This window comes from Carassius gibelio, chromosome B7 (assembly GCF_023724105.1).
Source record: "Carassius gibelio isolate Cgi1373 ecotype wild population from Czech Republic chromosome B7, carGib1.2-hapl.c, whole genome shotgun sequence".
In the NCBI taxonomy this organism is placed as follows: Eukaryota; Metazoa; Chordata; class Actinopteri; order Cypriniformes; family Cyprinidae; genus Carassius; species Carassius gibelio.
In genome coordinates, this window is record NC_068402.1 from 27,208,210 (window position 1) to 27,223,492 (window position 15,283).

Genomic DNA, 15,283 nt, shown 5'->3' on the forward strand with positions numbered 1-15,283 from the left:
TAAGGAAAGGAAAATCCCGACTGCAGCCTGCTTTTTGTCAGACAGTATGCCTAGGTCTACTGTGCCACCTGCGGATGTATCAGCGGAGCCGAAGCTCTGTGATCGTAAAGTCAATGGCTGTGATGCGTCTGTGCCCTGCGCCTGACCCTGTGTGTGTGGGGGGGGGGGGGGGGTTTCGAACTCCCGGCAAGATGGCAGAGAGGACAGCGTTTGGTTTATGGAAGTACGCACATTATTTTCAATTTGTCAACGAAAAAGAAAAGAACATAACGGTAAAATGCACACTCTGCTTTGGTGAAAAGCTTCTGTCGACCGCCAAAAATTCTACCTCAAATTTAACGCTACGTTTTAATCACGACTTTGAAGAGTAAATGTAAGAGGACTGTGTTCAAGCGAATTTAGGCTTGTGACTGTGAGTGACACTTTAATAATAATTAGTTCGGCTATTAAGCGATTTGTCATTTGCCTGTGTGGCAGTGAAGGATTTAATTCGGTTTGTTATCATTTTTGTTTGACAGGCAGCTGTTAATTTCTGTTAGATCGTTGGCTGGCTGGTTGTTCATCATTTCTAAATGGATTTAAATCTGCAAGCCTGTTTAAGGTTGTGTTTACAAGTAAGCATACTTGTACTTTGATAACTGCATTATTTAAAGTTAAAGAAAAATCAGGAGTTATCTTGTGGTGCTCATAATATACAGTAGCCTAGGCTACCCGGGCTGGGTAACGTTAGGTGCGAATTTTGATTAATAATATGTTCTGTGATAATAAATAAATAAAACGCCATGTGGAATAGCCTATTGCTGACTGTCTTTCCTTTTATTGTTATCCTGCAGTGTTAATTTAGTCGGATGACTGACGTTATTCATTGTCGGGAGTCACGACTTCTAGGTGCATTTAAAGGGGCCGGGGGCTGTGTCTGTCATGTGTGAGTCACTGCAAACGGCTTTTAATTTTTGGTAACGCATGAGTACTCTAACGCGTTACTTTTATGAATAGGTAACGCTGTATCATAACTGATTACTTTTAATTGATGGTAACGTTGTAACCTAACTAACTACTTTCCAAAGTAACTATACCCAACACTGGTCATTTGTAACTCTAAGAAGAGCTGTCTCAGTACTATGATACGGTCTAAATCCTGACTGGAAATCCTCAGAGATACCATTTTTTTTCTAAGAAGGAATATAATTGTGAGGATACTACCTTTTCTAGTATCTTGGACAGAAAAGGGAGATTCGACATCAGTCTATAATTAACTAGTTCTATGGGTTCAAGTTGTGTTTTTTTGATGAGAGGCTTAATAACAGTCAGTTTGAAGGTTTTGGGGACATATTCTAATGACAATGAGGAATTAATAATAGTCAGAAGAGGATCTATGACTTCTGCAAGCACCTCTTTTAGGAGCTTAGATGGAATAGGGTCTAACATACATGTTGTTGGTTTAGATGATTTAATAAGTTTATACTTCTTCCTCTCCTATAGTAGATAATGAGTGGAACTGTTTCTCAGGTTATCTATAGTGCACTGTCTGAAGCGATACTGTAGCTGATGGCTGAATGGTTACAATTTTATCCCTAATAGTATCGATTTTAGAAGTAAAGTAGTTCATAAAGTCATTACTGCTGTGATGTTGGGAAATGTCAACACTTGTTGATGCTTTATTTTTTGTTAATTTAGCCACTGTATTGAATAAATACCTGGGATTATGTTTGTTTTCTTCTAAAAGAGAAGAAAATTAATCAGATCTAGCAGTTTTTAAAGGGACACTAAGTAGGAATTACTCCCATCTAGTGGTGAAATTGTATTTTGCATTCAAACTAATTTTGCTCTCCAGCGCCTCGCTTTTTCAAATGCGCGTTGCATCTACGGTAGGCGATATGTACCAAAAAGCTTTGACGGGATGTCTTCTAATAGCACTTCGTCGAGTTTTCCTTCAGGTGAACAGGTGTGTTTTTTCAAACAAACTGCAACATGACTATAAACAAACGAATGTTACATAAAGAATTACTGACTGTGGAAAACATGAAATATTGTAATTAGTAGTTATGTCTTCTTTATTCGTTATATTTTCTGAATAATGTGCATTGTTAGATATAAAAAAAATATTGTAATATAGATTGTAACACTGACTTACCTGTCGAGAAGAAAACTGGCCACTTCAGCGTCTCTTTTGAAATCTTTATCCAGCATTAGCTCTTTCCACCTAGAAAAAGCTTCCCCGACATTAACTCTTGTTTTCTGTAATCTACGGTCACGTTTCCTTTTACGTTCTATTTTTGACTGTTTTGGCGACTATGTTTTCTTCTCCTGTGGCGCGGCATATGTATGGTCCATAATAAGAATGCAATCCAGACTTTTAAACTTGCCGGTGCAGTTTCAAGCGCCTCTCACTGCTCTGCACCTGCGTTTCTGGCTCTGACCGAAAACGCGTTATGGAAACGCGTTGGCTTAGTACTTTTTGTCCCTCTCTGCTATTATAGTTTTGCAAGATGGCGGAACTACATGGAAGCCTCCGTCGACCTACCCGTCCCATGTATATAAAGATAATAAATTCTTCATTTACGAGGATTAATTTAAACATTGGCATAGGTATTTGTACACCATTGAGGGCATATTTATGAACAAAAATATTGATTTTAGATAATAAAATACCTAAAAAGTTACTTATTGTCCCTTTATTTATTTTCTGTATGATAAGAGGAACAGAGAAAGAGAGGTGGAGTGTCGATCCCTCTCCCTGGGGGGAAGAAAACGCAGAGAGTTCATGCGAACCAAGGGATTGGGCACCGGATCTGGCTGAAGTGGAAGGAGATAGGGACTCGCCCATCATAATTCCCTCTACCAGATCCAGAACCCTACGAGTGCAGCTGCTGCTCTGCTTCGGCAAAAGCGGGACCAGCACCGCGGGGAACGCTGGCAAAGGCTCCCTCCTCGAAGAGAGCCATCCGGGATCGAATCTAAATGCTTAGATTTCGCCTTGCTTTTAGACATGTTTCTGGAGCTCTACTGAGACAGATAACAGTAAATAAGACTCACAAGACAAACTGAGGACATTCACACACAGAGCGTTTGCTGAAAGACACAAAGCTGACGCCAGCTGCGCGACACATGCTTTTATAGCTTCCTGCTCGCTTACGTCACCCGGCCCATGACGTCAGGCTCTTTCATTGGACAGATTACACACAATATTCAGAGTCGCTCACACTAAGCGTGTTCCCCATAACGTTTTCAACGCAGCTGGAGTTCCTGAAGAGGAAATCATATTATCATCCAGTGTCACAGCAGGAAGGCTTTCCAACTAATGTAAATACAGACTATGTAAATAATATTTATGTAGTCTAATAGTAGTAAAATTAACTCTCAGATGTGTTCTTTATTGTCCTGCAAAATCACATCTTCTGTCGTGCAACTGATAATATCATCTTTCCAAGCAATTCAGATGTTTTCCTCCATATTAGTCCAAAACATTAATGGGACAGCCCATAGCTTTAGTTACATAAACTGAAGTGAGCCTAAAGTATAAGGATGCATTATGTGACCTACATTATGCATTATGATGATTGAACTGTTACCATTGTATAAGCACCCAACCTAGGTTGCTCAAGACGAACTAACCCAGTAAAAAGTGTACAGTATGTTGATAAGAATCATTAGTAAATTGCAGTATTTTAGTTAATATTACAGTTTTCTCTAAGTGTTATCATTTCATCAGCTAATTATAAGACTATTTATAATTTGTTTGAAATTGTAAGAGGCTGTGTGGGCGTTTCATTGTAGTAATTTGTCTAACAATCCAATTTACTCCACACCCTCTATTATATCATCTGATAATCGTCATCAGTAGTCAATCGTCATCATCTACTGTCTTCACCTGTGCTGTCTTCCTCCTCCACTATGTTGTAAAATCATTCAGACAAATACAAATGATCTTGGCAAAAGAATCTTCAGAAGAGGAATGAAGAAAACCAGGGTGTGAGGGCAAATGAAGAACGTAGTTGACCTGTGCCTGTATAGCACTTTATATACTGTAATTCTCACTGTTTGATCTGCTGCCAGAAACAATATCCATGATCCCTGTCATCTGCATGCCTAATTCCAAGAGACACTGTGTGTTTCTCTGTGAAAGTGAAACTACTTTGTTTGGACTTCCAAAAGAAGACGATTTCTGCTTCATCATGCCTGGAGCTGATACGCGCTGGTCGCTGAGGAAATACATCAACTTTGCACTGTGGATTGTTGAATCTGCTTTCACCGTGGATGAGTCCAGCCTGGGGTCGTCACATGTGGTTGCGGCAAGCCCAACGGACACTCCTTCGTAGAATCCTCTGGCCGCGCCGTTCTCAAGTCCGTCCGGCTCTGCTCATTTAAGCCAGTCTCCGCTCACTCTAGGCCTCCGGCATCTGCTCACTCAAGGCCGCGGTGTGTGACACTGTTTAGTTGAGAAACCGAAACTACTTTGTTTGGCCTTACAAAAGAGGACACGACTAGAAATCATCTTTATATCACGTTTATAATGGGTTTTCTTTTTATGTGTCGTCGCTCCGGATGAACAGGGCATCAAAATATGTTAAGGGTGTACATAACATTTCCATCACACGCTTGAGTAATTCGGCCAATCATAATGCACTGGATAGCTGGCCAAACATAGCACACCTCACTTTTCAGACTGATGTGCCTTGTAAAAATCTACATGTTTCAGAAGGCAGGGGATAGAGGATAAACAATAATGTACAGTATGGATTTTTTTTCAACCTTAAACCAAATAAACACATTTCATTACACCAAATGCACCAAATAATGTTATTTTTAGCAGCATCATATGACCCCTTTAACCAATTAAACCTTATTGTAAAGTGTTACCAGAAATACTTCTCCAAGCCTTCTACGTATACATGATTTTGTACAATTGTTCAGATTCTGTGGCTTGTGGCGGAACTTCTGACAGGCTAAGAATCATGTCTCTGTCTGTATCATAAGCTTAAAAGCTAATTCCTCAGCATTAGCTCAAAGTTCAGAGACAATGCCTGTGCCGCCCATAAGCTGCTCATCATTGTTTTTTAATCAGAAAGCTGTTGTTCAGGAACCACCAGATAGAAACACGTGCATGACAGCAGAAAACAGACTTTACTGCAATTTAAATTATGACTAAATACGGCCGCCTACATCTAAACACCTGACTCCACCCAAGATGGTGTCACTGCTGATCATGAGGGAGTAGAGCACACACGTGTGGAGTGGCCCAAGCAGCTCTGCCCCTGTTTCAGTGCCTGCTGTATGTGTATGTGTTCAGAGCAGGGAGCAGGTGGCGAAATTTGGAGAACATGACCAACTCATAAATGATGAATATCTCAGTCCCATTGCCTTGCCTGGATGCATCACATCTATGATATATAAAGCTGCACAACCTCATGTCTCTCTCTCTCTCTCTCTCTCTCTCAAGCATGCAAATATTGTTTTGCTGAACTAACAGATGCTTAAGATCAGATGCTTCTCAGACATGACCTTAACCCAAACTCTGTGCTTAAGTTTATATGCAAACAATTCCATATCAGATTATAGAAATTAATATAGTTCTAGTAGGAATGCCAATTCAGTTTCATCAATAACTATAAATAATGAATACATTTGTTACACAAGTTGGAATCTAAATGACGACATTAAATTAAACAATAGCTCAGCTACAATTTAAATGGCTGGTTTGGGATTAATTGAATCAAGTGGTATTAGACTGACAACCCTAGGTTGAAGTAATTATGAGAGGATGTGATCAAATCACTCCTCTTTAAATGAAGAAATTATCTCAATGCACACTCACCCCCTATGGTGGAAATGTAGATTGCATTAGCATGTGATATTCATTGTGCACACTCACCCCCTATGGTGGAAATGTAGATTGCATTAGCATGTGATATTCAAGTGTTTTTGATTTGATGGTTATTTTGATTTGATGCTTCATAAATTACATTGGAATATTTATCATTTTAATCTAAAGTGACGCTGCTTAAACTCATACTGCATTTGTGGCTCAAGGAGAGATTAGCAGGTCACATGATACTCTCACATGTGTGTCTGCCTCACTTTGAATATGAGATTAGATCTTAATTCAGAGGGTGTATTTTATGACTGTATGTGAAAGTGTGCATACATATGTTCTTGTCTCTGTGACTTACAGTATGGCCTTTGTCTAAAGAATAGTTAATACAAATAACTAAGAGTTAATACTAATTAAATATTTAATATTAGTTGAATGATTCACACCATGTAATCAAACCATGTGGTCATGCCATGTGAGAACCTTTCTTTGTAGAGTTATGACTGTGTATGTCCCCCTTATATAAAAACTCTTAGATCCATGTGAATGGGGATCTGTATACATTGTTGTTTTGTAAACAGTTGTAAAAATAACCCAAAACTTCAACATTTAAACATTTCATTAACATTTAACATTCAACATTGCATTACATTTTATATGGTTTATCAGAGTGAGTAAATTATTCAATTTGGGTAAATCATCTCTTATAATGTAAATAGTTTTGAAATAACACAATACCATGATCAGAATGATCACTATATTCATAAACAATGGTAGTTGCATGGTTTTCCAAGCTACTTACTGTGCTAATACTTTTGTATTACCATAGTTTTATGAAAATAAAACATAATTTTTGTCATTCTTCTTCAGACATTCACTGTATTCTTCTCTACTCTTTTGTTAGTAGGTCAGAAGTAATTTACTGGCAAAATACAGATCTGTCTATGGCATCCAGCTTGCATGTTCTTTTCAGTTCATACAAAAGCTCTACCACATTAAATTTTTTTTCTCCTTACTCTCTGCTTCTGTCAAGCCAATACTTTTCAGAGTGACTGACATTTAAATCCTTTTTATTCCACATCTTGTCTTTCGTTCCTTCTTTCCTCTCTATTTGTGGCATTTGTTGACTAAAATAATAACTGTAAATGTCCATGACTGTTATGTAAATGATTCTCTAGACTCAGACAATCACATCTGCCCTCAGCTTTGTCACCCTTGAAGGTGAAGGGTGTAATATTTTGTGAAGTTAAAATACTTTCTCCTAACACAGTCTAATGTGCAGAGACAACTATAAATAAGCTATTCATAGGTGGATTTCCTTGAATAGTGGAAACATGTTTGCTCCATGCCACTTTCAAAACATTGCTTTATTTGAGCAAGTGATACTGTTTCATCAGTGCCACTGTTTCATTTGTCAAAACGGTCAGTTAGGTGATGGGGTGATAGAACTGGTAGAAGTGTTAGAGAAACCTGTTCGTAAACAGTGATTATTTTTCAATGACACACTGCAGATTTAACTTGATTTTTGCAATTCTAAATGCTTATAATAATGAAATGTATAAATCATTTTCCTGATCATGAAATTATAGGTTGGTGTGGAGCATTTATCTTTTTTAATCAGCCTCTGTTCGTGTGTGAGTTGCATTAATTAAATCAAAGTTCAACATACTGAACATGATGGTCCTTGTGTCTTATTAATTATCACTAACCACAACCTGCTAATCACCACGATAAGCAAACAACAGGAAGACAAGTGTGGAATTTTGATTAGACACTGATTATTGGTGTGAGTGTGTGTGTAGTTGATAATCAGGTGTCTTCATCTGACGCTGTATACACAGATTCCAGTTCAATATTTCCAATATCGTTACTATGAAGCGAACTGGCTGTGATTCTGTGTTATTTATTATGAATCTCCTCTCTGTGTTTAATTTAATGCTTCGAGGCTTTCTTAAGAAATAAAAAAAACACTCAAGAAAATGAAAGTGGAGTGTTTTAGGACCTGCACTTAGAGAAGGAGCTCATCAATGCTTCACAATGCAGTTGAAGTGGAGAAAACAGTCAACATACCTTTTTATAGACACCACCCTGACATCGTGAAACACACTGGGGCAAATTAACATATTTCAGTGCCAAATCTTGCGTTGCACTATTCAATTTTAGATCCAATTTTATAGTCTGCTGTAAGTCATCAGTCATTAGCCACTTTTCCACAATCAGGCCGAACCGTTCTCGTTGCCTAACCATTCCATTCCATACAGAAAACATAACTGGAACCATTCTTTAGCATTCTTAGAAATGTTTGACCTGACGGTGGAAAAGCTGCTTTTGATTGATAATTGCGATGAAGTTCTGACAGAGTTCCTATTACACCTGTCTATTAAAGAACCAATAAAAGAACAGTAATTGATGATGATGTGTATGAATTTAAAAGAAAGAGAGTGAGAGATGTTTTGTTACAAATATTAATGCTAACTTGTCTGTATGATATGCTGCATGGTCCAACATAAAAATTTTTGCCCAAAGCAGCATACATCATTTTCAGGGTCTAAGATGAAGGCTACATTTCTATCAATCCTTCCATTCTCTGTGAATCTAACCTTTGACCATGTTGTTGATGGTCTGCTGTGTGAGCTATACAGGAATGCAATACAAAATGTCATTGATAATGTTGTGGTATTAGCTTGTACACAAGATCTCACCAGACTCATATAATACAATTTGATTAATTACAACATAAAAGTCAAAGTAATCTCATTTAAATTCAATAACAGTGTGAATGTTGCAAAGTTCACATATATGAGACAAATTCAATTTGTCTACACTGAAAAACAAACAAATTTTGCAACAATTTTTAATCAGAAATTGCAAATATTTGCAAATAATTACAAAGGAATGGCAAGTAACACACTGAATTAAATGAATTGAAAAAAGGAAATGGTATTCTCTTGTAAACTGTATTCTAATACTTGTATTGAACATTTTTACTACCAACACTACCAGCCACAGTTAGGGCTGGTGCTATTAATGTGTGCAAAAATAGGTGATAAATATACGTTTATTTCAAAGGGATATTTCACAATCTCCATATTCCTGTAGTTTGAACAATGCATAGATCATGGGTTTGAGTTCATAGAGAGTGCATGAACTGAATAAAGGGTACACCTTGCATGAAGGTGTACGCTGCTTTGTCTAAAAATGCAGAAATGTAAAACTAGGTGTGCACTTTCTGCATGTTAAAGAGCCTCTTTAAGTGGCTATTTTGGAGTGATGCTGTAAAGTACACCAGTTCATGCTAATCTGCTGAACTCAGAAATGACCTGAAAGTTGGCAAATTGTGGCAAGCAAATTATTTTCAGCACAGATGTTTTGGTCATGCTTGCGGTGTTACCCAATTTGCATAAATCATTTAGTGAATTAGTTGTTAAAACAAAACAGGCAGCATGGCTAAATAAACAACGCTATCAGCAGACACGGTTCAATCTTAGTTCATTTGCTTATTTTTCTCTCACTTACTTTTTGTCCTTTATTTCTACCTCCTTCTTTCTTAGTCTTTTACAATATTAAAGAGTAATGTGTGTGTGAGGGAGAAGCAGCAGGCAAATGCAATAAAACACATAGCTGACAAGATCTTAATTGAGCTGCTGGATTCAGCTCAAGAATACACACAGAAAAATCTAATAAGAGCCCAGTGGGAATGGGATGAGGGCATAAAAAAATGTACTAGTTGGGAGAGAGATAGAGAGCGGGAATTCAAGAGTGTGTTTATTTAGGAGGAGAGCAGGAGTTTGAAAGCTAGAGGACAAAGAAAGGCAAAGAAAGGTAAAAAAGAACTCAACTGTATTTCATCAGTCCTCGTAGGAGAAGTTTGAATCTCAGCTCATGAATAAACTAAGATATAGTTTGAATTAATGGATTGAGCAAAACATGAGCATAGGAAAAGTGTTGAAATTGCTCCATTGGGAACGAAGATTAAATATAAGAGACATATGATCTGTAATACTTTCAAATTCAGAACTTTGCTTCTGAGTTTGTGCAGTTGCACTTATATACTTGAATGTATGGAATGTACATCCCTTTTTAGAGCAGAAAATCACACGGTCAACAGAAGAATTTTTCATCCTCCTTAAAAAATGTATTCATTCTCTTTGTCTCTGTCTTAATTTTTTTTTCTTCACAGAGAAGAAGATGAGAGCTATTGATTAAGCCTGCTTTAATTTAATGTATCTGTCAGTTGTAATTGAACAAAGATGGATGAATGTGTAATGAAGTCAGTGGGTGGTGAAATTGGGAACACTATATAACACTATAACACTATAACCTCTTGCGTATCCATACATGGACACACATAAACAGTCTGTGAGTACTGTTGAGACTCTAAAAAGTATAAATATATAATATCTAAATAAATAATATATCGCTCTTCCACTCTTTAATTTTCTTTTTAGTCTGTCCCACATTTGATATCCCCTACAAAATACAACTGTGGTCCTGAGTGGACTTCTGGTAGACCTTTCCATATTCTTTCCACTATGAATATTGCAGTGTTTTTCATAACTTTTTTTTCTTATTTTTCAAGACCTTATATTTAAAACTCATTCAAGTTGCAAATGTACTTTAACATAGTGTGCACCAGGTAAATGGTTCACAAATATTTGCAAACATTTAATAAAGAAATATATATATATGTTAAAACAGAAACAGTTATTTTGAGTTATAGAAATATTTCATAATATTACAGTTTTACTCTATTTTTAACCACAGCATGTCACATGTACCACAAAAAAACTACTGGTATTATCATGGTACTGTATTTTTGTAAGTAATTTCTGTGCAGGATTGGCTGAACAGTTTCACTGTGCTTGTTAAACTATTGTGCAGTTCTTATTATAGCACAATATTATTATTATATTATATTATATTATGTTGGTTGTCTGAGGAGAACAATACTTTAATATCGCTCTATGGGAAGAAGATGTTCTCACTTTGTTTATTAATTAAAAAGCAATTATTCTGAAACCTGTACTTAAAGTTTCCACCCTCAGTGACATTTACATTTGGTGAAACAAAACATCATTAATAATGCATGAAATGATGATGTGTTTTGGGTGTGTCCTTGTTTACTTTACGTCAGTGTTATGCAAATTCTGGTGTGAATCACAGATGAGTACACACAAATTAATTCAGCTGAAATTCTTGCTGTTTAGAGTCATAGTTTCACAGCATGTGTGTGCATGTGTTAGAAAAATTAAAATAGAAATCATGTAAGAGTGATTAAATAAATAGCACTGTTTCACCATGTCTCTATTTTCCTCTCTCTACAGGAAAATAATCGAGGTGAAGATTATAGATGACGAAGAGTATGAAAAGAACAAGACCTTCAGTATTGAGTTAGGAGAGCCAGTCCTACTAGAGATTGGACAGAAACATGGTAAATTTGCATCTACATTTAATCATTTAGCAGATGCTTTTATTCAAAGCGACTTACAAATGAGGACAATAAAAGCAATCAAAGCCGGAAAAATTATAATATGTATGTACCGTGACAAGTCTAACACAGTAAACTTAGCACGTTTTTTCTTAATAATGAATAGAAATAAAACAAGTAGATCAAATAGAATTTGAATAGAGAGTTCTAGAGTTAGAGGGTGAAATGAAGATGGAAGGGAAACATTTTAGTTTTACACTGTGTGAAATGTGTGCACGTGTTTTTAAACATCTGCATGTTATGCAGTATTCAGAGCTGAATTGAAATGCCTTCACAATTCAATTCACTTTCTGAACTGGAATTCTGGATGCAGGATTTTAATTTTAATAGGATCAGAGAAAATTAACGTGTGGCTAAATCTGGCAAACTTACAAGATTCTCACGTCAATTAATGTAAATTTCCTCCTTTTAAAATAAAGAATAAGAATGATGTATAGTGTATATATACCCATAATCAAAAAACTACTACTCAAATTGGCCTTTAGTATTGGTAAAATTTGTTTGTGTGTGTGGATCTTCAGCTTACTATTTATTAATCTCAAGATTTCACACCTTTGCTAATGTCGCAGCCTTTTTTGTGCCACTTTTAGCTGCTCATTCTTAGATAATAACTAAAAACTAAACCTTGCAAATGAGCAGTGCAGTCGAAGCAGCAAATAAAACGATCATGGAGGTCATTTAATGAAGAGAGCATGAGTGATAAAAGATAAAAGGTTAAAGATAAAAGAAAGTAAAAAAGCTAAATTAAAAAACAGGAGTGAAAGAAATTGAGCGTTCACGATGGGCAGTGATTACATAGTTCTCTTTTCAGCTCAAAGACATTTTTAATGGAGTGAAAATTATTACTTTCTTTCCCTCATAGCATGCATCATTTCACATCCACTGGCTTAGTTAATAATGTGTACTGTAGGAAATATGTTTACAGTAAAGGCTTAAACAGGCTTTGAAGTTTGTTACCTCAGAAAATAATTGGCTGTCTCTGTATCACCTTGTGTTAGCAGTGTGACTATCACTATTCTCTACATTATTTATATAGCCTTCTCTGGCAATGACCCTTCCATTTTAAACGCCTTTCTTTACAATTCAATTAGCACAATGGCACAGATAAGATTTATGAAATTTCCTGCTTGTCAGTTTCAGAAATTGCAAATTGTATTAGTCTATCCAGCCATCAATCACAGTTATACCTGTTCATTTTTGTTCACGCGGAGGTTTAATATCTGCATTGTACTAGCCGGACAAATATAGGGAACATGTTCCTAATAAGTTTTTCTTTGTCATGTTTTATGTTTAGGAGATTCTAATGAGAATAAGCCAGAGATCGGGGCAGAGGAAGAGGAAGTAGCTAAGATGGGATGTCCTAGTCTGGGAGAACATACCAGATTGGAGGTGGTGATTGAAGAGTCTTACGAATTTAAGGTAAAACTGCCTCTTTAACCCTTAAGTGATGCAATAATGCAACAAGATGATTTACAAATAATTTTTTTAGCAACACATACTGATTAATGTAAAATATTTAAGCAATATCACCAGTCATACTAATATAGCATTATTACTGTGCATGTGATATTATGTTACAGCTGAATATGAATTTGAATATAAATATGAATATAAATATTTTCACCAACAAAAATAATTCCAAGAAAAGTCAAAGGATCAAACTGTGCAAGACTGAGTGAAAGCCAGTATGGAACAGTTCTTAATATGTGGCTGGATCTGTGTGTGTGTGTGTAGAACACGGTGGATAAGCTCATTAAGAAGACTAACCTGGCTTTGGTAGTCGGCAGCAGTAGCTGGAGAGAGCAGTTTGTGAGTGCTGTAACTGTGAGTGCAGGTATGCTACTTCCTGTTTGTTCACCCTTTACATTTTGTACATTGGCATTATCATTCTTCATTAAGATGCTTCTACAATTCTGAATATGTATTAATGCATTTTCAGCTTCTGCAAAAATAAGTAATGGGTTTGATTAAAAATATACAAGAATGTTCCAAATCAGGAGTCAGTACGTTTTATTTAAATAAAAAATTTCAATTTAACATTTTCAAAAGTTACACTGAATACACACATAAATGCTGTTAATATGTGCTAAATGCAGAGAATCCTGCAAAAAAGAAAAAGCAAGTTTACCCATCAATATATTAAGTAGCACATCTATTTTCAACATTGGTAATAATAATACGCTTTTATTTGGGTACCGATTCAGCATATGAGAATGAAGGATTCTAAAGGATTCATGGCTTCTGAATTCAATTACAAATAGAGAACTATTTAAAAATATAACTGTTTATACTGTATATAAATTCAGCAATGGTGATCATAAGACACTTCATTTAAAACATAAAAAAATCTTACTGAAACCCAAAGTTTTTACCCATAGAGTGCTGTGTCTGTTTGAATCTGTATGAAAATATCAAGCATATTTACTTGAACAATTTTCTTTTATGAGTCAGGATGTGTCATTACACAGCTGAGTTAAGACTGCTTTGTACCTGCTCAAAATTCAGTGTAAAGGTGGAATGCTGCCTAAAAGCCAGACCTGTTCAGACCCACCTCTTGTATTCAAACATACAGTAGTAATTACTGTGGAAGTGCATTCATGTCACCTCTGAGCAGCATTAAACAGTCTGTGTAAAGACACAGAAGGAGTGCTTCTAACATATATTGCTTGTCTCAGGTGACGATGATGAGGAGGAGAGTGGTGAAGAGCGTCTTCCATCCTGCTTTGATTACATCATGCACTTCCTCACAGTCTTCTGGAAGGTTCTCTTTGCCTTCGTCCCACCCACAGAGTATTGGAATGGATGGGCATGCTTCATCGTGTCCATCTCTCTGATTGGTGTCCTGACAGCAGTCACAGGCGATCTTGCTTCCCACTTTGGGTGTACTGTTGGCTTGAAGGATTCAGTCACCGCCGTGGTCTTTGTTGCCCTGGGAACCTCTGTCCCAGGTAAGTCATGTCAAGTCAGTTTTATTTATATTGCACTTTATACAGTACAGATTGTTTTAAACCAAATTTATGGTGATAAACAAGAAAAAAGTTTCAGTGATGCAAACAAAATTCAATTCTGCTGTAAAGTAACAGTTATTATTCAATTGAAATAAGTTCAGTGTTCATTTGTTTTGGTTCAGGGTCCAAATAATGTGCTTGCAACCAAGTTTCAAATAATGCAAAAACAGCATCTGAGGCATTCCTCAATTGTTTATTTTATCACTAAAGACATAAAAAAAGGCTTACCTTATTTTGAGGACTATAAGTCGCACTTTTTTCTCATAGTTTGGCTGGTCCTGCAACTTATAGTAAGGTGCGACTTATTTATAAAAATTAATTTGACATGAACCAAGAGTAATGAACCGAGAGAAAACATTACCGTCTACAGCTGCTAGAGGGCGCTCTATGCTGCTCAGTGCTCCTGTAGTCTACCACTGAGCATTAGTGATGCGTGGGTCTGGGTTTTTTCCAACCCACGGGTCCCGCTTTTATGAAATAATTTGGCCCGCCCCTGCCTGCCCCGCAAATAAAGTAAAATTTCTTGACCCGCCCCGAGTCCCGACCATCACTACTGAGCATCATAGAGCGCCCTCTCGCGACTGGAGACGGTAATGTTTTCTCTTGGTGCTTGGTTCTAATTAAATGCGACTTATAGTCCAGTGCGACTTATATGTGTTTTTTTCCTTATCATGGCGTATTTTTGGACTGATGCGATTTATACTCAGGTGTGACTTATAGTCCGAAAAATACAGTATATATAAATATAGGAAGCTGAAATCTTTCAAATAAATGTATTAATTCAGAAATGAAATGTATTTATAAAATATTTGTACATTTTCTGAAGAACATACAGAACTCATACAAATCTAACCTTCAGTGTGACACACATTTAACAAAAACCCACCAATTCACTGTCTCAAGAAATTAGAATACTTCATAAGACCAATAAAAAAAAAAGTTCATTTACTGTTCATGTACTTAATACTTTGTAGG

At 36.4% G+C, this 15,283-nt stretch overlaps 1 protein-coding gene across 2 annotated transcripts in view; it reads left to right on the plus strand.

Annotated features, from left to right (window-relative positions):
• slc8a4b (solute carrier family 8 member 4b) overlaps positions 1 to 15,283 on the plus strand; it is a 64,284-nt gene that overhangs the window by 42,751 nt on the left and 6,250 nt on the right. For both annotated transcript variants that reach the window (XM_052560943.1, XM_052560942.1), the window contains 4 exons: positions 11,137 to 11,243; positions 12,595 to 12,719; positions 13,035 to 13,134; positions 13,976 to 14,248. In XM_052560943.1, coding sequence (XP_052416903.1) covers positions 11,137 to 11,243; positions 12,595 to 12,719; positions 13,035 to 13,134; positions 13,976 to 14,248 — 605 coding nt within the window. The remainder of the gene's footprint in view (positions 1 to 11,136; positions 11,244 to 12,594; positions 12,720 to 13,034; positions 13,135 to 13,975; positions 14,249 to 15,283) is intronic.